Source organism: Erpetoichthys calabaricus, chromosome 11 (genome assembly GCF_900747795.2).
Source record: "Erpetoichthys calabaricus chromosome 11, fErpCal1.3, whole genome shotgun sequence".
NCBI lineage: Eukaryota > Metazoa > Chordata > Cladistia > Polypteriformes > Polypteridae > Erpetoichthys > Erpetoichthys calabaricus.
This window is the reverse complement of record NC_041404.2, coordinates 134632891-134658817: the sequence shown is the minus strand read 5'-3', so window position 1 is coordinate 134658817 and position 25927 is coordinate 134632891. Positions and strand designations below refer to the sequence as shown.

Below are 25927 nucleotides of genomic sequence, written 5' to 3'. Positions count from 1 at the left end.
GCCCACACAAGTGTCACAGATTATTAAACGTAAGGCAGCCACGCCTTCCACATGTTGACAGCTGGCATACGTGCTGCCCACACGTGCCTGGGCTTCAACCGACCATTTTCAGACAGATCGGCGCAGTCGTCTCCGTTGTCTCCACACACCTCGATCACATCTCGGTCTCCAGACTGGCCCGGGTGCAGGTCAGTGCCACATTGACATCTGCTTACTTTGACCCCAGCTCTGCCATCTCTCCTTGTTAAGCCACCTTATCCCTGCCCCTTTGCTTTTCTAGTGTACATTTAAAATGGTGGCTGTTCGCCCATTACAGGCCCGTGACTGCCAGATGGCCTGGGCATTACATGGGTGACAAGATGCCCAAGGATGCCCCGGCACCACATCACACATGGCTTAAGCTTGTAGGAATCCAACTCCGAGAGGTCAAGTGAGCTGAACGAGAAAAATTTGAGAAGAGCCCAGGCAGGCACGCCGACGTTCTGCTGGGTAGTCTGGCTGTTTAAGTCCTGTGGGTCAGAAAGCTTTAAAAGGAACGCTTGGTGCCCGACCAGACCATCAGCTGGCCAAAAGCAAAACGATGAGCTCAGGAAAAAAAGGAGGAAACCTGCAGGAGAGACCACCTCCACCAAATGAGGGCAAGAAATGGAGGGGGATAAGGAGATGGGCACCTATGACCTGGCACAGCAGCAACCATAAAAAAGGGGCGCCACATGCATGCCATCCCATCTTCTGGACACTAGATCAGGCACGGTGGGCATCGCAGCCAACGCTGACCGTGGCACACACCTGTTATATAGTGCCTTTCAGAGGAAGGCTCCTACTCGTCTTCACAGAGATTTGGGTTCACCTGCCGCCAGTCTGGCCAGCTTTTTGACATGTCTCCAGTCCACAGCGCCCCAGCCGCGTTCCCGTGCGTTTAGCCCGCAGCTATTTTTAGATGTCTGGCCCTCCAGGTGTGCTGAGTGCGAATGTGCTGGACCGGTGCCGCCGGGCGCCGTCTAGCTGGGCTCGGAGCAGGTCTTGCCAGTGCCCCCTGTCTGCAGTCGCCGTCTTTGTCAGATCCCGTGCCCCGTGACCAGCAGAGGGCCTTGGAGGAGTCGGCCGCTGCATATTCATGAGCTGTCGGCGCTGGAAGCCATTGGGCAGCTGGCACAGCGCCACTCCAAACAGCCCAGCTCTCCAAGTCCGCTTTATTTCCTACAAGATGTTTTCTTCTCGTTAGCGTCGTGAATGTGCGCTAATTGTTTCATACTTTGGAGGTCACAGCTGCGTTCTCTTTGCGGTACAAATTGCTTTCATATGAGGCGGTGGAGGAGCGAGTTGCCTGCCACTCAGCGTGGTGGTGCCCGCCTACTGGCCGGGCCTTCTCAGCTGGCCTCGTCTGCTTTTTATGCCTCTCCTTTGCCTTTGTTCCCTGCTTTGCAGTTTTAATGTGTGCCACTAGATGTCGTCATTTAAATCCGTACGCTATTTGAATGATGTCGAGAGGTGCTGACCGCTGAGCAAACGCATGCCAATGGCTGCTCCCTGGCCTCCAGACCTGTGGGCATCATACCCACTGTGGCTCCTGCCCTCTGCTGGCAAACCATATGCACAACTTGAGAAGCTTTAGTGTTGGTCGGCACACATTGGTTTGGTCAGCTTATCCGACTTTAAAATGGAGGGCAGCAGATGTAAAGGCAACTCAGTGTGTTGGTGAACTCAATCGGCCGTGGCACTCCAGTTCCAGGGCACCACTTGCTTCTTCTCTAACAGTCTGGTGGCAGTGAGGACGGACAGCTTATCCAGTAAGACCAGCTGCTCTGACTGCATGCCCAGGAGGCCATCTTACCTTGTGACAAGTCCACCGGAGGGGGGTGGGGGCTTCACACTGTGGCCTTGAATTTGGTCTGTGAGAGCCTCCTGTACCCAGATGAGTGTGACGTGGCCCTCAAAAATGGCACCCGCGCCATCTTAAAGGCACAAAAGGAACTTCGGGGCCCCACTTGCCAAAGAGTGGACCTCTAACCTCGACCCCCATGACAAGCTGCGGATGGACCCCTGAACATCTTCAGCAGGACTCACCTGAGGTTGACCATGTCAAAGTCTGGATATCGCCACTGCTCTGGCCATCACCCTCCTGATGGGGTGGCCTGAAGGAGCTCATGACCCCTTGTTTGACCCCCGTCCAAGGGCCCACCCGTGTGGTAATTCTGTGGTCAGCAGAGCAGCAGTGCGGAGCGGCCAGGAGTCGCTTGACCAATGGTAGCCATTAGGAAATTGAAGCCAAGCTGCTCGACTTCGGTGTGTTTGCATTATGAGTGCGGTGACCCCCAACTGCGACGGCGCCTCCCGCTGGCCTTAGTGACCACATGTGGGCCCCGTTCAGCTCTCGGCAACTGTGGCTTTTCCGAGGGCCTTCTGGGCATCTCCCAGTTTTTTTCATTTGTTAAGCTGTGCCTCATAGTGCCCATTGGTAGCAGCGCCCTCTGCTGGTTGTCATTGGAAGTTGAGCTTAGAGTAGCTTTTAACAGCCTGTTTGTCTTCTCTGTGTGCCAAAGCCTGGTGCTCCGAGTGGCACGTCCTGGTATTTCTGCAATGGGGCACACACATCAGCCAATAAAGCTTGAAGGGCAGACGATGGACTGGCACAGGACATGTTTCTATTGCAGTTGGGCACACAAACGTCTTCTGCACACAGCCTTTGAGCTGATTAAGGTGGGCTGGCAGTCGGCCCTGTCCTGCCTACCCTCTAATCTAAATGCGAGGGCCGATGTGCCTTGCCATTCTCAGATCACAAGCCACACAACTAGAAACGTGAAGACGGCTCTGGCGGGGTACTCTGGGTGCCCATGCCACTTTCCTCGATATGCGTCACGTCGATCTTTCTATCAAACAGACATCCTCATTGGTGTTAGATGACGATGGCCACCGTGTTTTATCACTTAGTTGTATTTATGTTAAAGTGTTTAAAGGCGCTATATGGAAGCTCTCCGGATGCTAAAGGCACATTTAAGCAAGCACAGGAACTCCGATCTTTTTGCCGCTTTCCTGATCCTAGTTTTCCTCGAAGGGCGACGGCCATTTTAAACAAGTCGTTCATTCTGGTGGGCAACCTTGAGGTCACATCTGAAAATGAACCCAGAAACCAAAGTCAGGGCATCTCAAAGTTGGATGGGTGGGCTTGGCATGTCCGTGTGGGTGGGGCCATTGGGGGTGCCCTGACAAGTTGGCGGTTGTTCCTGCTCCTTAACCCTCCCAGAATGCTGTAGGGTTCCTCGTGCCGCCTGGCGCTCTGCCCTTTCATCATTCTTATTTTTCTAATCTGTCACATTCCTGAGACCTGACGAACCTCGGCTCACCTGTTTGTCATTACGACGCCCGCTCTGATTCCCCTCCCCCACCAGTCCGCGCCATTAACTGATGGCCTGCCGCTCTGATGGCTGTCCAGGTGGCGGGTGGACGTATCGACTGCTCAAGGTGCTGCCAGGGTCCCCCATGTGGGGAGCCAAAGTTTACAGTAGGACCAGCTTTATCACCGGAGGGGGTGCCAGGCTCCTAGGACTGGCACTTAATGAAATCCTCAGCCGCTTGACCAATAGGATGGTCATGTGAAGTGGATCTGCGTGGCCACTCTGCCATATGGTGACCCCCAGAGGACTAGGTGAGCAGGGATGAGACGCAGACTACGCTGTGCCCAGTAGGGGGCATCAGTGTCTCACAGCAGCCCCCCCCCGTCAGCATGCTAAGATGAGAGGAGGAGGAGGAGGAGGAGGCCGGACCATACATGATTGGCATGTCCTGCCAGTCCTTGTTCATGTGTTTTGATCAGCTGACATACAGAATAGGCTCACGTCCTGTCAGCTGGCATATGGAAGCGGGCACACAGAACCCGTGACTGGCCTGTGTGACACGACATGATGATTGTATTGGCCAGGTGGTCTTTCTGGGTCCCCAGATGGTCTGCAATGTGATCCCTGTGGCCTTGCATCAGATGGACTGAATGTGGTCAGGTTAGGACAACAGGGGGCAGCATCACACACGGATAAATGAGGCGGCGCTTCCTGTTGGGGATCGGCCCGATGTGTGGATGGCATGAGATGACCCCGGTGATGACCCGTGACGAGGGGACACCGAGCCGACACACAGGGCAGGAGTCTTCTCAAAACGTCCATGTGGAGTCCTTGCTGTTCAGACGTGCAAAAAATGACCTTCACCTGAACAAGTGACTGAGGATCTCAAGGGCGAAGCCTCGAGTCGTACGACTTGGTGACAAGTACACCGGGGTCACCAAGTCGATGACTGAGAGTGAGGCACCGCCTAGGCTGGCAGACCACAGCAGCAGATGGGCCCGCGGGTGACCAAGGGGCACCTAGAGTCGTGTTGACTGACCCACTTTGGTGGGTGACTTTGTGACTTGGATTGGCGTCACCAGTGATGTGACCATGGCATGTGAAGAGCTGACCCCACCGGAGGCCTCGGGGACCGTGGGGCTGTCCAGTTGGCACATCCAGATGAAGTGGTGATATCACTGGACGTCTCGCTGACCTTTCGAGGTATTTTTTAATTAGCAGCATGTATCTACAAAAATGGCCACCGCATGCCATCCAGCAGGGGGTGCCCTCCCCGCCCCACACACACACACTCTTTCCAACCCCTCAAAGAACACGAGACGCGGTCAGCTGTTGAAGGAGTGGCATCAGAATGTCTGCTTTATTGTGGCTAAGCTAGAGGACCGGGCGGCGTTAGTGACGGGCGGGCAGGCGGCTCTACGAGAGCGAGACGCGGCGCCAGCCGACGACTATTTACACGTTAACAGGAGATCCACGGAAGCTGCTGCTCCTCGTGTCGGTGACGGATTGTCCAATGTGCACCGGGGGGCCGTCACGCCTTGTCGCATTTGCCTTTCTTCTCCTTGCGCTGGAACTTGCGAAGTCTGCGAGACCAAACGTCCCTCCACTGGATGACCAGGCTGCTCTTATCTGCCAGCAGGCCGGGCCTCTCGGCTGTGCCCTCGAGGCTGCCCATCACCAGGTAGCGCTTGCTCATCTGAATCTTGGGACACTTGCACGCCAAGTCCTTCATGTGGATCCACAGGAAGCGGTCCCCCCGTCTGGCCTGCTCGCCACGGCTCTTGTAGACCGAAACGACGTTGACTGAGAACTTGGCCCAGTCGCCGATGGTTTCCATGTCGAGGACGTTCACCTGGACAGCTGGACACAAACACAAAAAGGAGACATTTTGAGTGAAGGAGGCTGACCGAATAGGAGGTGAGGGGTGGGCTCGAGTCTCGGACCCCCTCGGGCCTGCTTACCGTAGTCCTTCTTGCAGTACTTCTTCATGTTGATCTTCAGGTTGCCCTTTGTTGGCTTGCAGTACGAGTCGCAGTCTGTGGACAGAGAAGACAGTCGCTAATATGGTCAGCACCCGTGGGCCCCCCCCCCCCCCCAATCCACAGCACGATGGCAGCAGGTGACCATCTCACTTGCCCTCCAGAAATCTCATTCCCATCTTACACTGGTGGCCCCCAAGACACCGGCTGTCATATTTCAGCAGAGCTGCTTTATTGGTGCTTGTGGCAGCCGTCACACTCTGCCCATAACTGGCCAGGTGGGCCACCCATCAGGTCAGGTTGGAGAGCTGGCAGTAGTGATGAAATGGCTCGGGATCCCAGTTGGAAACCCCCCAGGCAGACAGGCGGTCCAGTCCCACCCATCTATCTGCTGCAGCTAAGAGTTACGTGGGCATCCCCTTGGCCGGGTCCAGCTGGATGAGGGTCCTGTGAGCTGATCGCACCACAACTGACACCCCGTCGCAATGCCAAGGACCCTCCAAAGAGACACACGTGAAGGAGCCCAGTCCTCATCGCGGGTCACTGGACGGCATCCATGGCTCACAAACAGGGAGCACCAGGACTCTGAAGTGCCACACCCCCCTTTAAAGTGATGTCATGACCCCCCGATGCCCTCCCAATCCGTGACGTCATAGGGAGAGTCACATGACTGTCACCACCGAGGAGGTCAACACTCAGACAGACAGACACACTGCTGTGCCCAAGGGATCATTGAAGGCCTGGACCCTCGCAAGCCCACACACTCCGAGTCCTCACTCCGTTTCTCGAGAGCCCCCATCAGAGGCAGCATCATCAGTAAAGTCGAGATCAGACACCCACAGCCGCTGGACCCCCCCCGACTCTGCCCACCACCCAGTCCATGTGATCATTGAAGAGAGAAGGAGCAGAACGCACCCTCCTGATGAGCCCCAGAATCAACTGGGAAGAACACAGAGCACTCCCAGTATCAGTGGACAGGCCCACCATGACATTTAGCAACCTTGGGGGTCTCACAGGGCAGCCCCCAAAGATGGAATAAAAACCGAGTGACTCACCGGCCGGCTCTTCTGTGCTGCTGACAATGGACGTCGGGTGGACTGTCGGTATTTCTGTGGACAGCGAGAGAAGACATTGTTAGAGCGAACACTCGGACCTCCGTGAGACACAATGGGGGGCTCGTGTGGGGAATCGGGTGGCTATGTGACGTGAAAGGCGCTATAAAAATACTGGCAGACCCACTGGCACGTCTGATATCCAGTTGGGATTCTGGACAGGACTTTAGCTGCTCATTCAGATAAACATCCACGTCTAGTCTGCAAAAGTATTTGCCCCCCCCCCGCCCCGATTTCCTCTATTATTCCAAATTTTTCACACTCAATGTTTTTGAGTCTTCAACCGAAATCTGATGTCAAATGAAGAGAGCGCAGACAGGCCAGGGTGAGGCGGACATGGGCCCAGTCACGTCCAGCATAAAGTCAAAGCCAACACCGCCCAGTAAGAATGTCACACCAGAGGCCAAGCGTGGTGGCATTGGTGGGATTGCTTGGGACCAGAAAACTCTTGAGGAGAAGTCCAGTCGTCCATCTGTGAGCTGAAGTGGAGGGTCAAAGAATGATGGAGAAGTCAAAGTACACTTTTGGACCGGCCAGATGGCCGCACTCGACTAAAAACCCATCGACGTTCGGAAATCGAAGAGTCTGGAAAGGAAGTCAAAGATGGATGTTGCACTCAAGAGAGTCTGGAGGCAGCGATGACTTTTTCACACCGTGCCTCATGTTGGATTTCTTTGTCCCGTTAATAGATGACATACGCTCAGTGTATTCATAAAAGATAAAAAAGGGGTCACTCCGGGCTAAACGTCAGAAATGACAGGAAGTCAGAAAGGGGGCAAATACTTTTTCACAGCATCGAGTCACCAGTTCTGGAAAAGGAAAGTGGCCATGTTGGCACAGGCTAAGACGCACCACTAACCACTGTGCCCTCTCAGTGGGCATTTGGTGTGCCCCCTGCTGGCTGAGGAGCTGGGGGGTCCGTTCTCATTAGGACGGCTGCTATAGGTGGTACGTTCACCTCAAGCCCCTTTAAGTGGATTTGTATGGCTGCCAGAGCGCAAGAAGATGTGCCAGTACCGGCATGCCCCGGGGTGGACGGGCCCCACATCGTTGGCTGAGCCGTCAAAACACACCTGTGGCGGGCGCATCACTGGGGTCCCATTCTTGTGATTAATTATGGGATTAAGTGCAATCCTCTGAGCCGTCATTAGCAGGTCGACGTGACGCCTCGGTTCAGAAATGTCAGCGAGCCGTCAGTGCCGAGTGTGTCTGCGATAAGCACAGTCAGACGCACCCTCTGGCACATGCAAGAGGAGGAGCTGCCTGGCACGGGTGGGCCGGGGGGCTCCTGGAATGAGGAAGCTGACACGACGCCCTCCCGCTGGGTGGGCTCTTCAAGGCAAGCGTGGGGGCACCTAAATGAGCGACAGAGGTGGCAGTAAGGGGTAGATGGGCACCGGGTGCTGGCACCACTCGACCGGCCTGTTAGCTTAGCTGTGTTTTCTTTGGGTGGCTTCCTTTGCTTTCGCTCCTCTCTGCCGCTGCTGCCCACGAGGTCCCACCTCCAGCCTTGTTTCCTTTGGCTGCCCCGGCCGTCCAGAGTGAACTCCCAGGAGGACGCTGTTCCCACATTGCCAGCTGCCGCTCTGAAGGGGCAGGGCGGGTGGGCAGCCCCCAGTCTCAGTGCCTCTAGCATCATAAATCGGGCAGCAGGCGAGTTCACATAAACACGTTTGGTTAAACAACTTTGAGATGGCGATGAAAGCTGAGTGAGGAGAACACAGGAGGCGCTCGTTGGCATTGGGGGCAGCAAGGCACAGGGTCCTGGTGTGGCTTGTCATTGCATATCTGGACCTGCCTGGCACGAATGTGCCACAAGGCGACAAATCGACATCTTGGCTTTAGCTGTGGTGTCCGTCTCTCATCTCTGCCAGTAGGGGGCTCCCTCTTGCAGTGCCAGCCATCTCTAGCACCCTGAACATGGGTTCAAACTGGCCCATCCCACCAGGACTCACTGATGCAGGGGGCCACAGGTGAGCGGCTCTGCTGGTAGCCCTTGGCGCAGCGGTTGCAGGTGATGCCGGTCACTCCGTCCTTGCACGGGCATTGCCCAGTCGTCTGGTTGCAGGTCTTACCCGCTGCTCCAACAGGGTGGCAGTCACAAGCTGTAAGGAAGAAGAGAGAAGAGGAGGCTTAGTTCATGTAGCCTGCAAAATGGCAGACGAGCCCAGAGTACTGCAGAGCCTGTGCCCAACTCCTTGGGCGGTGACCAGGGAAGGGGCAGAGTGGGCATCTGAGGAGACCCACTGGTGGGGGCCCTGCCGAAGACAAACACAATGGAGGTGGCGACAAAAGACGGGCCACGGAGTAGATTAGTGGACAAGCTCAGGCTGGGCACTCGGGGGTACCCCGACTGAAAGGCGTCCAAGTGCAGGGATTATTGGGCCAAGAGCCCCATTGTGGGTTTGAGAAGCACGAAACACGGGGAGGGTGGCACAGCCGGTGGGCTGACTGGGACAAGCACAGATGGCGGGGGTGACGAGAGTGAAATCAAGGAGAGGCTGATGGTTGTAGGGCACGAGGACGGTGCCAGTCTGTGCCAACAACTCCTGTGACGCTCGGCTGTCGTATTTCATTCACAAAGCCCGTTTCTCAAGTTAAAAAACACAGAAAATCCCTGCCATATTGCAAATTCCAGCGCCCTCCCGAATCCCTGCTGATGATTCTGAAGGTGGCCAAACGTCAATAAATATGAGAAATGGCTCCGCCAACGACTCCCGGGTTGGAAAGTTATTCAAACACAGCTGGCTCGGAAGCCTCGGCGGCAGCGCCGCTTGTTTTTCCCAAACTGACTTTCCAGTCCACATCGGCAGAGTCGGACGTTGCTGTGGGGGTCGGGCCTTGTCACCCGGACCCCTGATTGGCTGCCAACCAAACCGTCGATGGGAACGAAAACTTGACTTCCCGGTGGAGAAAATTGGTTTTATTTGGTGAGAAGGCGAAAGAAAACACCGGAAAAGACGTCTGGCATAGGGCAGAGCAACTGGGCCCGGGCGAGGCAGTGAAGTCAGAAGAATTTCATTCATTTCACCTGGCAGAGTCTGGGGGGGAGGGGTTTAGGGGGGGGGGTTTGGTTTGGGGCAGGACCCCAGAGCTCATAACAATGTGGGTGGGCACGGCTGCAGGTAACGAATGGGCTGTGGGACCCCAGACAGTCAACAACCTCAGCAGGTAAGCTGCCCGCCAATGGCTGACCAGGCCAACTTGCCCTTGTGAACTGGTAGGACATGCCATCCTTTGGAATGTACTTTGCAGTTGAGGGATGTTCTCAGATCTATGTTCTGCTGGCTCACTTCTCATGACGGTGGCACAGACAGGGTTAGAGCAGGATGCCATCCTTTTGCCCACTTGTGTAATCCTAACCCTCTGTCGCTCAGTAGAGCTCATTTCTCAGCTCGAGTCGTTCAACTGGTGGCCTCCAGTGGCACAGATGCCACCATCTTTACAGTTGAGGCCTGGCAGTACCCAGGGAGCAGCACACTTCTATGGGGTTATGGCAGTCAGTGGGCATAATGTGGGCCCCCCAATTCTTCAGCCCAGCTAGTGCCAGCCTTTTAGCCCTGAATGGCGCCTGCCAGGAACTGAGGATGCATTGCATTGGGGTGTTTGGCATGAAGGACATCTGCCATGCCCAACAAGCATCGCCGTTCACGACTTTACCGCTGATCATTTATTTTGACTCATCTTCTGCATGTGCCCGCGTCTGCCGGAGACCTCAGTCATTCAGTTCACGTGGTGACCTTGAGGTGAACACACGTGAGTTACCATCCTGATATGACACTTCTAGCTTTGCCAGGGCTCGCTCACAGTTAAGTTGGCATAACCGGTCAGGCGAGCGTTATGCCATTTGACTTTAGAGACACCCCTGCTTCCTTTCCAACTCCAAACCTCAGATGGTAGGGGAGACTAAACATTGCCTGTTGTGCCATCAGAGAGGTGGCCTGGCCCCCTGAGTGCCATCTCCATATGCCATTTTTTATTCTAATTGCCAGCCACCCACTTCATCACCCCATGGGGTGAAGGGAATGACAGCAAAGGAGGCATCTGGCAGTGCCAAGGCTGAGTGTTCGCCAGGGCCTCAGCAGTAGAGTCCTGTCACTCACTGGGCTTGGCGGTGACACCCGGTGGACCCTCTTAGAACACAGAGAAACAATGGCGCAGAAAGAGGAAGGCAAAGAGGGCACAGAGGTCAGGGAATGGTAGGAAATGGTGTTCACTGGAGGCTGGCACTAACAGAACTGACGCCATTTCAGGGAAGTTTTGAGACGCGACCCGCAGCTGGCAGGCTCCACATTTACATCAAATTAGTGAAGTGCCAAAGCTGTGCGTGTGAGGAGCACAATATGATGTGCCCATGCTTAGCCCGGCAGGAGACTCGCCAGTGCCAGTTCTGAGCAGGCACACTTTCCAAATGAAACGGCATCATTTCACAGTTTAATTACTGAGCCGTGTGCCTTGTGGCTGCCTTACTTCCACCCTCACATTTTTATGACACATATTACACTGCCCTGGCATTTATTTGGCAAAACCTTCAATTATTTTGTTATTAAATTTTCAAAAAGAAAAACTCCAAAATACTGCATTGGTATGCTTCACAACTGCCAGTTCATTTCAGTGCCCGTGTGGTGGCACCGGGCTGGGTGTCAGATGCCCATCACCGTCTGTGTCTCCACGTGTCACCTGGATCTCAGACTTCATGCCCACCTGGCACGTCTCTGCCTGTCTCAATGCAGCAGGTCATGACAAATTGCCATCAGAAAGGTGGGCACCTCCCCCTGGCATCGTGTGAGCAGCCTGACCCCACACCTCGGGCCTTGCACACCCATTCCAACGACACTCCAGGCACACAGAGTGCCCGCCCTTCGACGGCTGCCTTCGAGGGCTTTGTGCCGCACCTGGAGCCAAGTAACGAGCGCCCAGGGAGTTGAACGGCGAGTTTCAGATTTCAAACGGGGCACACCTGTCTCGACAGGACCGGGCAGGGTGAAGGTCAGAGGTCAGCGCCTCTAACTGTTCTCCGCTCACCATCTGCACCGACAGCTTTGAGCGGGCAGCCAGGGGAAGCCTGGCATCTTCATCAATGTGGAGGTGCTAATGAAATACATCTGACGGAGCGCCGTGCCCATCCACTCCTTGTTTAACAGCAGGTGGCGTCATTTCAAAGGCGTGCCAAAAGGCACTAATACCCCCCCCACACCCCCACCCTCACGCACGTCTCGTGTGCACTATCTGACCCGCAGGCTGATCAAAGCGGGCACAAACAGTCCACCTTTACGGCATCCCATAGGAGAATAAAAAAATAGAGCAGAATGGGGAAGGCGGGCACGGCGGGACACTGGGGTGACGTGTCAACTTGCCAGGATCAAAAGCTCAGCGTGGCGGCCTCTGCTTTTCATTTTGCGAGAAGCCAAGTGGCGCGCCGTACCTCGACATGCCCTCCTGTGCGTGATGGGCTTTGACAGGTCCCTGTAGAAGCCCTCCTTGCAGTAGTGGCAGTGGCGGCCCGCCGTGTTGTGCCGGCAGTTCAGGCAGACGCCTCCGCTCCGGCGGCCAGACAGCTTGAAGAGCTCCATGTTGAAGCGGCAGCGGCGGGCATGGAGGTTGCAGTTGCAGGCTGTGGAAGAGAAGCGAGTTGAGTAGGGCAGCAGTAGACTGGCATGACACACATGTTGAACCCACCCGTTCCCTGGAAACACAGCCCCTTCGCTTCAGCCAGCTGGCACTTCCCTGACAGACAGGCCACCCTGCCCGTGTGTGTGCGCGCGTGCCTGCGTGACGGTCCCAGTGCATCTGGGGGTTCCGTGCCGGCCTACGCTCTCCTGCGGCCCCCACCGAAATGCCCGTGTCGTCCCCCGGTGCCCGATAGGCAGGCGCTGCAGTGCGGGGAGGGCGAGGGACAAAGCCGCCTGTCATCTGCCGCCCAGATGTTCTCCTCCCAGCTCTGCAGCGGCCCTCCAAAACCCAAACACGCGGTGCCTTCCAAATAAAACAGAAACACGGGGGCCCTCCGTCTGCGCGGCAGCCCAAATGAGAAGCAGGCGTGTCGAGGACTCGCAGGGGCCTGGGCGCGGGCGAGACCCTCTCCTCACATTTACCCTGCTAATTGGTTTTGGCTGCCTGGCTTGTTTAACTCGGCGCACAAAATCCCCGGGGAGCTCGGCAACTGACAGCCAGAGGTGTGCCTTTAATTAGGAGGACGCAGAAAAAAACGGAGAGGGGCCCGGGCCGTGCCAAGGGGGACGCCAACGTCACCTGCACGTCCTTCAACTGCGGTGGGGGTCTCGCCTGGCTCTTGTTGTGGTTGCCAGGGGTCCGCTTTTAGTGCACAACACCGTCCAGCTACGCAGAGCAGGAGCAAAGTGAACAAAAAACAAAGAGAGGGCAGCGCCAAGGCAGCCCAAGGTTTGATCACATGCTGGCACTGAACCCAAGAAGAAGCGAGACGACCTCGTGACTGGCCTGGCACTTGTGCCCGCTCTTTTCTCACCTGGTCACACCCGGACGTCTGCTCCCCCCTGACCCCTTGACCTTCACGCTTGGCTCCGATTTGCAGTGCCCCTGTGGAACGCTGGATTTATGGGCGCCAGGTGGCAGCTCTAATCCCGTGCAAATGACAAGTCAAACGGCGACGATTTATGGGCTTGCTAATGACGAGGCTTAGAAGTCGGGAAGGAGAGTCGGTGCCGCCACCGCCACCTGCCCAATGAGAAGCCACCGCCTCCACGCGGGCCCTCGACGAGACTCGCACACTAATTTAAAACAAATGGACCCTGCGAGGCCAGCGTGTGATAAATGCACACGAGCGCCAGGCGTGCCGCAAACCAGGGGGAGAAAACCATCTGCTGCATTTTGAAGGCCCTCATCTGCAGGGCTTGGCACGAGGACAGGAGAGCGCAGGCAGAGCAGCGCCAGTGGGCATCTCTCATCTTGCCTGACATCTTGCTGCCTTCAACACCAGGCCGTGCCTGGCACATCAGTAGCTGGCACTTTGTGCCCCACCTTGCCCAGGTTGGTCTCAGATCCATGCGGGCCTTTGCTGCATGTCACAAGTGAGACTTGAAAGAGGACCACGTCAGAAAGAATTAGGGTTAGGGTTACGAAAAGATGGCAGCTGTCAGGAGAATTCTGCCTTAAACAAACTGGTACAGCGGGTGTAGGCCTTGGAGGTGCACCCGCTTACATTTGTCGCTGTACAGCTCTGCCACAGCGCCGTTGGTGTCTGCTATTTAAACATTCGCCGTTGAGCCAAAGTGGCATGGAAATGTGAGACGTCACTCGACTGGAGCGGGTCACAATCTGGCATTTTACTGTCCTTTGTGTTGGGTGGCACAGGGGCTTATATAGAACTGTACTGCCAACTTCACCAACTCCAATATACATAGCACCTTTCACACCCCTCTGCCCATGGTGATGTGCTGCCTGTCGGTCTGACATGGCGTCAGAATTTCTCCGACCTCTGACCTACAATGCCAGCAGTTACCATCGCTTGCCCTTTGAGCTCATGGAGCTGCTACTAAAGCAGAAAGGGCATCACAACCCCTTCAAGTGTCCCGCCCATCTCCTAGTGCCACGATGGCACCTTCACTGTGACTGGCTTCACTCGACTTGACGCTCCCTTCTCACACATGCAGCACTTTTAAGAGAGTCGCCCATTACGGCCATGCCAGGCCCGTCTCAGCACTTGCATAGGGGAGCGCCAGCTGGGTCTGGATGCTGGTGTCGCACCCAAGGAGCACATGGACTGTAGGACCATAGACGACGGCAGGATGGTGAAGTACGGGCTTAGCACAGGCTGGATTTGGGCACAGGGGTCTCTCTGGAAGGTTCTCCTTACTGCAGAGAAGGACGCGCGGAGGTGTGCTGGCCTTGTCCCACAATCCTCGTCCTCGTCCTACATGTTCTTGTGAGGATGTCTGCCGCAGTCCTTAAGGAATACGATGACAAATGACACGCTGCATGTGAGGCGCCTGCGGTTTCTGTCACATCACGCGCTGCCATCCAGGGCCATGGATGAAGGCGGCTGGCTGCTCTGTCCTTGTTGTTTTCCGCCCGTTCCCTCAGCTGTGAGTTTTGTTCCAAAGCAGGAGGATGGAAGCTCAAGGGCGGCGGGCTGACCTCCACCTCCATGCTTCCTCTCCTTAAAGGGCCGGCGTTGTAAACACCAGGATTCACTGGCGCATGCGCTGGGCACGATGGGAGGAGGCCAATTGACAGGGGGGACAGCTGCAGGACACAAGTGCCCACTGTGCCCTTCGATGAATGTCACACAGGTGTGTTTGGACCAACATCGGGGGGAGGGTCTGGCCCATTACATGTCGCCCCTGTATTCTGTCATGGGCACGGAGGCTCTTGGCACTGCTGCCCATATCCCAGATCTTAGTTTTACCTTGAGGACAAATAAAGTATTATCTAATTGAAAGGCATGGCCCTGTCTGGGGTTGGCATGTGTACGAGTGTGCCCTGTCACGGACCAACATGCCATCTAGTCTTGTGGCCCACTCTGCCAGGCTGAGCTTTGCCATAAGGCTTGTAGAAACATGGAAAAGCAAAAAAGGAAACCTTAGATATGGCAACTTGGAGATCATGAGAAGATGAGATGAGTGGCACTCAAAACGAGACCATCTATATAGCGCCTTTCATTGAAAACAGCAGACTTAACTCTGCAGTGTAACTGAAGTGCAACCCAGACAGACAAGTGAGCCAGCCGGGGGCCACACTGAGCACAGTCGGGGAAAAGCGGGTACTGTGCCAAAGAAACCAAAGCTGAGCGCATCCCCGGAGCCCAGGGGGTCTCAGGCATCTGCTGTGTGGCGGTCAAGAATGGCCCCGAAGGATGGCGGAGGAGGGCGCCACAGTCGGGCGCGGGCACACAGTGCCACGTTTTGCTCTCTTCTAATCACGCCGATTGAGTGAAGCAGATACGAGCGGAGAGAAGGGAATTCGCCGTTTATCAGGCACTTGGATTTCTTCCCCAAAGCTGCTGACTCATCAAAGTGAAATGCAAAACTAAAAAAGGGAAACACAAGAAACACGAAATGTGCAAACGCAGAAGGAATGCGAAAAAAAACGGGACAAGCGCCGAGGGCGGGGGAGGGGGGCAGCTCACCGTAGGCCTCAGAGTAGCCATGGCAACGGGCTGGTCACCCATGGCTTCAGAGAGTGGACGAGGTGGCCCTGTAGCTGGGACCGTAAGAGGAAGCAGGTGGCACGTGGGCATTGTGCCAAGCGGACAGCGGTGTAAAGCCGGAATCCAAAGGCGCTGGACACGAAATTTGGGATAAAAAGAGCGGGACGCTCCTGAACGTGAAGGTCATTCCAGAGGTTATTCATTGTACAGATTTATCTTGTTGTGGCCACCGAGTGTAAATTAGCAAGAAAACCCGAAATGAATGAGGACATCGCCAAGGGGTCGACAGCTACACGTCACCGTCCCTGGCCAACGTATAGAGTGGACAGCAGACCAGGGTTGTGCTATGGCAGGACTCAAACATCCACATCAGAGAAAGTGAGGGGGACAGACAGCTGGGCACAAGGTGGGCACCCACAGGCTCGGCTTCTTCGTGAAGTGCCCAGTTAAATCAGAGGGAGCGGGTGCATCCTCAACCAAAGCTCAGCTGCTGGCCCCGCGGCCAGGGTGGATTTTGTGGCCTCCATGTTGGTGGACCCACCTTTGCGTCCTCACAACCCCTTGATACGAGTGGGTGAGCGTGCCTGATGCAGGCATTGGCTTTGGCACACGGACCCCTGGACCACGACACTTGGGACATCACGGTCTACCAAAAACTCTTCCCTTCCAGCTTTCCCTGGCAGCCCTCGTTCTCGGTGCCCATCTGCTGCATTTCTTTGATGGTGTTTAGCATTGCACACTTTGGGTTGTAAAGCAATGATCAAGATGGCAGATGGCCACACTCACCTGTGCCTGACGCTATGCTATCAGTGGGCCGAAGCCCCATGTGGCGCCCCCCCCACCCCACCCCGTCGCCACCCTCGGGTTCAACGTCAGTCATTCACTGAGCTGGGAATCCCCCGTCTGCTTCACCAAGTTACACCCATAGCCCCTGCGGGCACTGGCTCTTCTCACATTTCACACCCACCGTCAGCAGCCCCAGCAGAGTGGCAGGCGAGGGTAGCGGAGAGCAATCAAAGTGAGCATCCTTGACGAGCCCGGGCAGCAGTGCCACCTCAGCTTTCTCCTTCTTTATCAAACTGTCTGTGTGGTGCTAACAGCCGATGCCATCAGGGTTAGTGTGGTGGTGCCCATGTGCCAGCCGAGACACTTTCAAAAGGATGGCAGCACCTAGGCCGAGGTGTGTGCCAGTTTGCGCTAACGGGACATTGGTGCCACCTTGCTTCAGAGATGGCTCCTACTGCGGCGTGCCAGCGTCTCCCTGTCAGGTTCTTGCCACCCGATGCCCCGACCCCAAGACAAGGCGCACGTCGCGGTAGCGGCACACTCACCCAGGCACTCGTTGGCCTCGCGGGTGCTGGCTCTCTGCCATGGCCGGTCGTAGTGGAATGGCTTGCAGCGGTCGCAGTCGGGGCCCTCGGTGTTGTGCTTGCAGTCGCACACCAGCTTGCCGTCCTTGTCCCTGACGCAGCGCGACGCGTGTCCGTTGCATTTGCACCGCCCGCCGACCTGGAATTCGCCGACGGCGTAGTAGTAAGTGCCCGTGAGTGACTCCTCTTCCTTGCCAGCCTCACTGGGCGCCTGGTTGCGTGGGAAGTGCGGCCTGCTGAAGACGACGCGGATGTCGGTGACAGTCACCCAGTCCTGCAGCACGGGGCTGTTGTCGAAATCCTTTCCCGACGGTCGGCCGTCCAGGGTGCTGAAGGCGATGAGGCCCCCAGAGAGCGGGTACAAGTCCGTGTGTCCGTCCGTGCACAAGGCCTCCTGCTCGTTCTGCTTGGTGATGGCTGCCTTGTTCGGCCGGCTGAACATTTTCCGGCACTGCGAGGAGTAGAACTGGTACGGCGTCCACGTCTTCCCGTAGTCCATGCTCTTGTAGACGGCCAGGGACTCAGGGCGCGGCGAGCAGAACTGCAGGCTGACGTAGGTGATTTCAAACTTCTTGCCCAGGGACAGCGTGAGGGTGACATTGTGCGGTGAGTGGTTGAAGTTCTCGGACTGCCAGCAGGTGAGGTTGTGCGCCGAGTTGAGGTCGGTCAGGTAGGAGGCCGGGTGGGCCCTGCGCGGCTCCGAGGCGTCACACACCTGGCACAGGCGGGTGGCCGGCCGCTCGTCCCGCTCCTGGATGCTGCAGAAACGGGTGGGGGGGGCGGCCGCACGTGCTGGACACTTGCACCTCCTTGCCGAAGGCGGCGTTGATGAACTCGGGGACACACCTGCGTGCCGCGCCGCCTTCCTCGTAGCAGGGGTCGGGCAGAGTTTGCTGTGCCGCAAATGGGTTGAGCGCGTTGGCGACCTCGGCCAGCAAACAGATCTTCAGCAACCACGTGCAGGCTCGGCTCATCCCGGAGAAGATGGCGGGGCCGTTGAGGCGCGGCGGACGGAATCGGGAAATTCAGTTAACGCCCCAGAGGAGGAAAAACCTACAAGAGAAGAGAAGAGCGGTCAGAGGGAGAGCGGCAGGCGGCAGGGGCGCCAAGAACCAAGCCGGACTGGGCAAGCTGCCAGGGTACATCTGAAACACAGCAGGGCACAGTCCACAATGCCACGGCTGATGGCGGCAAGGGGCACCTCTCATAGAAACTGTCGCACCCTCACAGAGCAAAAGCGCTGCCTGCCTGGCATCACGGGTCATCCGCTTGGCATCAAAGACAGCAGGTGCTGTCCAGATCTAGAGACGGGGCCTCTTGGCACAATGAAGCTGTGAGCTCTTCAGCTGAAATGGCCATCAATAGCAGTGAGAGTGTGCGTCTTAAGCAGCGCCTAAGTGAGGCCATTAAAGCGCAGCCAAGAGACCGAAAACCAAATTTGTGGCCAGGAGTCCCCGCTGGCATAATAAGCAGCTAATTAGCATTCCGAGGCCTCCATCAGAGACGGCCGACGAGATTCAGAAGAGAGAAGGAGAGAGGGAGGGACATCTGTGAGACACCAGCGGTGCCACACGGAGTGACGTTTCACGGGGACAAAGGGAACCTCAAGGACAGCAGACATGCAGCAAACCGCAGGCTGGCACGCCGCCCGCTTCCCTCGGGGCTCTGCTGGCAGTTGGGTGTTCACTGGAAGGCCATAGACATTCAGAACCTTCACATGGAAGGAAAACCCTTGTGCTCTGGTTAGGGGGGCTTTGTCTGTCAAGTTGGTGGTCTCGGGTGAGCCTCCCTCAGTGACTCTCTGGTAAACAGGCAGGCAGGTGGCACAGTGGGCAGCAACGATGCCACAAAGCTCTGGCGTCACGGCTTCAGATCCTCCGCTGCACTTTCTTTCAGGTACTCGCTTGCGTTTTCCTCTGAGACACGAAGGTGAAATCGATGAATGATCCCAAATTGCCCGCATGGCCTTGGGCATGGTACCCTGTCCACAGCCGTCTCCTGCCTACCATCCAGCCCTCTGGGACCCTGAACGGGATTAAGTGGGTTTAAGAAAGTTACGTGACATTGGTTCATATTCTCTGCAGCACTTTGTAAAGATGTGAAAAGGGGGACTGGCACACGGGCAGCTTCACAAGCACTCAGTGCACAGGAGCCACGCCATCTTGGGGGGCTTCATGGAAGTTAGCAGGAAGCCACCTTTGTGGTGAGCTCAGAATCCCTGAGAGCGCCAGCCTGGCCCAAAAGAGTTAAAAGGACCCCCCAAGGATTAGCTGAGTCACCAGGGTAAAGTGGAAGTCTGCCAGGCTACGTCACTTGTGCCCCTCAGGTGCTGCCCCTGTTCTGCTCTAAGAATTGCCATTTGTCACTCCTTCATCTAATGTGGCATCATTTTGTTTAGCACCCTTCAAAAGGGCAGGAGCAACTTAAATAAATCACGCCAGGTTGTGGTGGCTTATGCCCGTGCCCACTGAGTGGTCCCCTCTGGGGGCCGCTGACAGTTCACAGTGTGGTGCCTATGTGAGGTGTCGGAGTGGGCTGTGGATCATCACTTACAGCACACGTTAGAGGAGACTCTGCCAGTGGCACGTTGGCACAGCAGTTTGAGCTTCTGCCTGCCAACGTCAGGAGATTCTCATCGCCAATGTCCTGAGAAACTGTGGGTGTGTAATTGGGCCCTGGCATGAACCACTGCCCCCTGCCCCATGTGTCCCCCACCCAATTCAACACTAGCAGATGGGCAGGCAAAAAATGAACGAACGAATGATTGATGGATGTGCTGCGAGAAATGAAAACTCAGAGAGCCCTCGATCCGGTCTGGGGACAGAGGGGGCCGGTCCTGGAAAACCCACAGAGTGCCGTCTCAGTGCCCGACACCCGCTGGGAGAATCCATGAGCGCTCGATTCGCAAAGATCAGCACACCTTAAGAGCAGCCCTCATCACAATACGCTTTTGTTCTCGAACAAAGACAGACAACTCGAGAAATTATGTCATATTCTGCACTTCAGAGGAACAGCTTCCAGCCAGAGCGCTCGGAGTTTACAATAATTACACGAGCCTCCTGGCATCTTGGATTATTTGCCTCATGTCTGTCAGCTGGCGAGTGGCGGGCCAACTTGCTGAACAAAAGGACGCTTGGGGGGCACGAAGTTCTGCATAAACAAAGACTGGCATGCCACACGATGGCATGGAGGTCACGGCGATTGACCGATCTGGGAGTCATCGATTCCTTATGTGTAAATGGGGGGTCCGAGCCCTCTGCCTGTGAGCGCAAGTCCCCTCGGCCAGTGGGCGCAGATTTCCACATTTCGACGGCTCTTTGTGTGAAGAAACATCTCCGGGCCCCATAGAAATAAAGGTCAGCGCCCATCCAAGACAAAGAGGGGGTGGCTCTGCGACCTCAAGTGGACAATAAGCGGACGGCACCAAGGTGGACTCCCCAGCCCCTGCTGGCAGACTGTGGCGCTTCTTGAGGCAGCCTATCGAGGACTCAGGGAATGGGCCAGGTGGCAGGCCTTTGTGGTCCCCTCACCTGCGCCGATGGCACTGGCGCCCAGCAGGCCCTGGTCACTCGGCCGCACGCTGCACCCGCTGGCCCACTTGTGGACGCAGACCCGCCTGCGGTGCTCAGACGCTTTTCATCTGCCGTTCGTTCCTGTAACGTCAGGCATCTGCGTCTTGAGTAACTTTAATTACGCGGTGACAGAGCTCGCCTCTGGCGTTTTCCACTATTGGGAAATTAACCAAGCAGACACTTGGAGGTGATCCAGTCGCTGGCACTGATTGTTTCTTCTCCATCTCTGCAACATAAACAGAGTGGCGGCTCACAACACGCCACCTTCTTGTATAGCGCCTTGGCTCGTGAATGGACAGGAGACCATGAGGAGCAGGATGTCACTCGGAGTGGACAAAGGGCTGCCTCGGCCCCCTGGCCATCCGTCTCGAACCTGCCTTTGCTTTAACTCACTCCACCGGATGGTCTTGAGGGGTGCAGGACAGAGCAGATGCCCCCTGAGGTGGCACACAAGTGCTCGCCAGACAGAGCAGCCAGTGGGTGGTGAGAGTGACGCCAGCAGGGGTCGCTCGTTGCTGTGGTCTGAAATGCTCCACCAATGGGGGAGGAAAGTTTAAAAAGCAGACGCCCCCCTGAAGGTTTGGACCTGCCGGTCCTCTCAGTGCGTAAATATGAAGTGAGTGTGCAAGGCACTATATATAATGACCCCTGAGGTCATTCCTTGTTCAGCGTGAAAGGCGTTATACAGTGCTGGTGCCAGGACCACTCGACACCACCGACTCTTCCTCCTGTGGACGCTCGCACCGTGCCAGTCTGTGAGATACCAGGCAGCAGGGTCAGGTCCAGTGCCCTTGTGACCTGCAGATGCCAGTGTGTGAGATACCAGGCAGCAGGGACGGGTCCAGTGCCAGCGCCAGTAAACAGATCGCTGAAACTGCGAGTGCAGTTGTGCAACTCTCGGCGCTTTTGTTCCGTCCCGCCCCTGCACAACGAGCCACAATCACATGAACAGAATTTCCAGAGCCGCCAGCCAACAGATCCATCACATGGCAACACAGCCAAACAAAATAACAGCGTTTCTTCCTCGTCGAAATCCGCGTGTTCTTTCCTTTTCATCTCGCCGTTTTATTATACTTTTTAAAAGTTGACCAGGCTCGGCATTGGCACAGAACGCGCACAGGTGCTTTCAATAAGTTCTGTGCTAAGACGCCGAACGCAAGATGCGTGCTGACCCTGGGGTGAGGGGGGCAGCAGTGGGGTCAGGCCAGGCCTTTGGGTGCCCCTCAGCGTACTCGTGTCACATGCTAAGATCGATGGCCGAGCTGAGGCACATCCAGGTGTGGACAAGTGGCCAGCCAGTGCCAGCAGGTGACCTGCCAGCAGAGACCTGTGGGTCCTGGCTGACCATCCAGGGTTGGTTCCTTCTTTTTGCCCCATGGTCCCCCTGACACCAGCTGGGTGGGTGACTTTGAAGCTTTGTAATTCTCCACTTCAGGTGGAGGTCTCAGTTGCCATTTTCCATACCCTTCCACCATCATTGCCCCCTCTCATTTGAACTTAAATTCATTTACAGAACTGCAGGGGGTTGTCCTGCTGGCACATGAGTAATCAGAGTAAGGGGGGGGGGGGGGGTCTGTGTCAGAGTCAGGCCGTGGCAGGGGGAAGATTATTGCCTCATGGCAGAGGGTAGCAGGCCTTATATCTGGGAAGGACCGCAGTAGCACCCCAGGACACTAGAGGTCAGATAACCCCAGGGAGATGCCCCTAAGGAATGGCACCCGCATTCCCCTGGGAGGATGGAAGTGGGCACAGGGTTCAGCACTGGAGTGCCAGGTGTCATGAATTGTAGCAGCATCACCCTGGGACAACAGAGCTGGGCATACACCCATGTTGTCACTTGGACAATGTGGACATCATCAGTCTGGACACATGCTCAGTGAATTAGCCCACCCAGAATTTCAGTCATCCCCGATGGTGGTGGACGAGGCCTTCATCATCTGGAGCGTCCCCTACATGTAACATCACACCTACTAGACACCTGCAGACAAAGCACCCATTGACCATCGTCCAAGTCCCCCTTGTGGGTCCCACTAACTGTGTATATCTGGCACCCAGAAGAATCTGATCTGTGCCACCAAACCTCACAGGAACTCACATTGGGCGCTCAGACTCTTTGTGACTTCTCTTTGTCCTCTGACATCTTGGCACCAAAACTAAACAAATCTGTGGCTCCATTGCACCAACGAGCTCAGAGGAGAAGAACTCCAATGATACTCTTGTCACCTACACCTGAGTTACTGGATCTGAATTTAAGGGATGGCATACAATGCCACCCGCACGTCCGACAGTGGAACTGTAGCGTCTCAGACTGAAGTGTCTCTCCAACAGGATGGCAAATAAGCCATCCTCAAGATTTTAGGATTCACAAGGTGGTCCACAGACATCAAGAGCAACTGTGGTGTGTGGGTGAGGCTCCTTGAGTAGGTGGCATCTCTCCCTGTACTCATCCTTGCAAACTGCTGCAGCCTCCGTATTCATCCTCAACCCAGCAGAGTGGAGCTTTGTCATTGTGCGGTTAGCCAGACCGGGGCCAGGACAGCCAGAGGTAAAGGCAAAGCGGGCACAGGGTGCCCTGTGGAGAGTGGCACTAAAAACTTGACTGTGGGGTTTAGAAGTCATCAAGTAGACCTGTTGGACGGGGGGTTGGTCAAAGACTGTCGATCATTTCCCTCATTGCACTCTGTGGTCTGTAAGGGGAAAAGATGAGTCATCAATGCCCTCGGCCACAGGGACCCCAGGGCCGTACTGAACAGAGGCAAGACAATGACATGCCAACAAAAGTGGTAGTCTGCAGTAAACGCCCATGCCAAAAAAAAGAACTCATGAAAAGTGGCTGAAAGATGTCTGTCCGCAGGGCTCTCGAGGGCCCCGGTGACACACGTGAGCCACACAGTAAGCCCATTGGCACCGCCAGGGTGCTCCACAGGCAAATATTGTGTAATGTGATTGGATGATGCTGGTGGTCATCACAACCGTGAATGGAAGAACACATGAAAAGGGAAGATGGCCGCCACCTGCGAACAGCAGGCGTGAGTGGAGAGCACAGCGGGCACAAGGCGGCTGTCCTGAGCATGGAGCACAGCGGGCACATGTGCATTATCTATCTATCTATCTATCTATCTATCTATCTATCTATCTATCTATCTATCTATCTATCTATCTATCTATTATATAGCACCTTTCACTTCTGTCTGTCTGTCTGTCTATCTACTCTCTCTCAAAGTGTCATTTCAAAGTCAGCAGTCTGCCTAACTCCACAAAGGGTCCCACAAAGGGTCATCTCTCCCCCCAGTTGTTGTGTTTCACGGTCCGGTCTGACTTGCCCTACACAGCCCATTGACTTAAACGTCAGATGAGACCTCCGAACGACGCGCAAAGCGAATGGCGCTGCGGGTCCTTTTTTTGGTCCCACACTCGCCTTTACTGGCCGGTGGGCTCCCTGGACACTCAGACTCAGTCGGGCGGTGACGTTATTTTCTGTCCCCCCTGATGTCGCTGCTTGCCGCTGCTCGGGTCGCCGGTGTGCTGTACGCCTGTCATTTGCTGCTTCCAGTTGTTTGTATTGCGCATCGGTGTGACGTCACGCACATTTCGCTTTCTGTTATTTAACGGGGTCCCCAGCGCGGCCTCGCGCGCGGGTTTTCTCTGCGCCCCAAACTCTTCTGCGTGTCCTGATTGGCCCTGACGGTGACTGAGCCTTGCACCGACCTGGCGCCCCGACTTGGGTGTGACCCTGACATGTACGGCTCGCCACTGGCACTGAACTGGGTGAACCTAATGGGAGAATCTGATATGCTTGTACCTTTAATTAAGTAGACTTTTTAAAATTGACTTCTAGCTCTTTTAGCGTTTAGTTACAGTGAAGTTTATGGAGGCTGCAGCAGGACGAAAATATTTAACGCCCCACCTAAAATCGTCCGAGGCGACCTGAGTTTTTACATAAAAGATCCCAGAATTCTTTTATTGTTGATGTGTCATCAAAATGTTTGAAGGACCCAAGTGTCCAAAATTAACACAAGTGCGTAACCATCTCAGTGAAAGAGCTGGATGTGGGGACTACCCATGCAGGCCGGTATGGGCACAGCCTTATGTTTTATATAGCGCCCTGCAGCCATGCACCTCTCTGAAGCGCAGCGTGAAAAGCCGCCCTGCTTTAGGTGGCACTTTGGTCCGCTGGTATGCCACGCGTGTCCTCCTCGGACGAGAACAAACACTGAAAAGTTACAACTGTGCCTTTGGTCTGGCAGGTTCTTCACCGTAACTATATGTTCATATTAATGGCTCCTTAATTTATGCAGCGCCTTTCTCTTACAATCTTCTAAGGAATTCTAAGAAATAATGATGATGATGATGATGAGGAGGAGGATTTCATTTTTATAATTGGAGCCCAAGAATGTGAAATAATTGCGTTAATGCCGGCTATTGAACCTGCAGCCAAACGCTGTAAATCGCTAGATCAAGGCCGTCTTCTTCTTCTTATTATTATTATGTTAAACGTTTGTTTCTTCTCGTCTTTTTATGGTTTGCTGGTGAGTTCATATCTCAACAAGAGATCAAAGCGATTTGCCTGAGCGCCTTATGAAGGCTTTGTGCTTTGCCCATAACTGCGATCTTATTATTATTATTATTATTATTATTATTATTTGGAGAGGATAGTAGAGACACGGGTACGGGCCGTATGGGCGCACTCCACACCGGCAGTAGCTCAGTCGTGACTTGAACCCGGGTTCTTGGAACAAAGCAGAGATCGACGGCCGTCCTAAAGATGGCAGGACATGAAGCTCTGAAGCAGACAGACGGTCTGCACGTTGGGTTTCCGACCAAAGCTCCACTCTTAATAATGGAGATCCAGACGGCTTGAAGCGCCCGGCTGGCACGAAAACGACTCAACGGATATAAAGACGTGGATGTCAAATGGCAGCAGGTGTCGCTCCTCCAGAACGACAGACGAGAAGCCTGCCGCTTTTAATGAAGGACATAAACCTTTCAGGTTGACCTTCTTCTTCTTCTTCTTCTTCTTCTTCTTCTTCTTCTTCTTCTTCTTCTTCTTCTTCTTCTTCTTCTTCCGTCTTATCACTTGGGTTTCGCATTTCTCCACACAGGTGTAAAAGCAACACGAACGCGTGCCAAGGCAGATCTTCTGGCGCAGCTTCCTTCCTGAACATATCCAGTCAGCATGGCGAGATTTCGGGAATGTGCCAGTCGCCCATTAAGCCCATCTAGTTGGCACGTTCACTCGTGCCCATCTGTTCACCGACAGGGACTGCAGCAGGTTGCTGTCTCCGGCGTCCGCCCAAAGTCACACCGGCGGTTATTTTTAATCTGCTGATACCCGAGAAGTTAATGTCCGAGCGTCGTGCTCGTGGTCAACGGACAATCCGGCAAGAAACGAATGGGGATGAGATGACCGTAAACTGCGGAACTCGTTTAGC

The 25927-nt window shown here is 55.3% G+C and overlaps 1 protein-coding gene across 1 annotated transcript in view; it reads right to left on the bottom strand.

The window, feature by feature from the left end:
• Positions 1-4667: 4667 nt before the first annotated feature.
• ntn2 (netrin 2) overlaps positions 4668-25927 on the bottom strand; it is a 22449-nt gene continuing 1189 nt past the window's right edge. Inside the window, 7 exon segments of the mRNA XM_028813940.2 lie at positions 4668-5195; positions 5297-5371; positions 6370-6423; positions 8382-8531; positions 11852-12040; positions 16885-17699; positions 17701-17976. Of these exon segments, the coding sequence (XP_028669773.2) occupies positions 4867-5195; positions 5297-5371; positions 6370-6423; positions 8382-8531; positions 11852-12040; positions 16885-17699; positions 17701-17897 (1809 nt within the window). The 5' untranslated portion in view covers positions 17898-17976 and the 3' untranslated portion in view covers positions 4668-4866.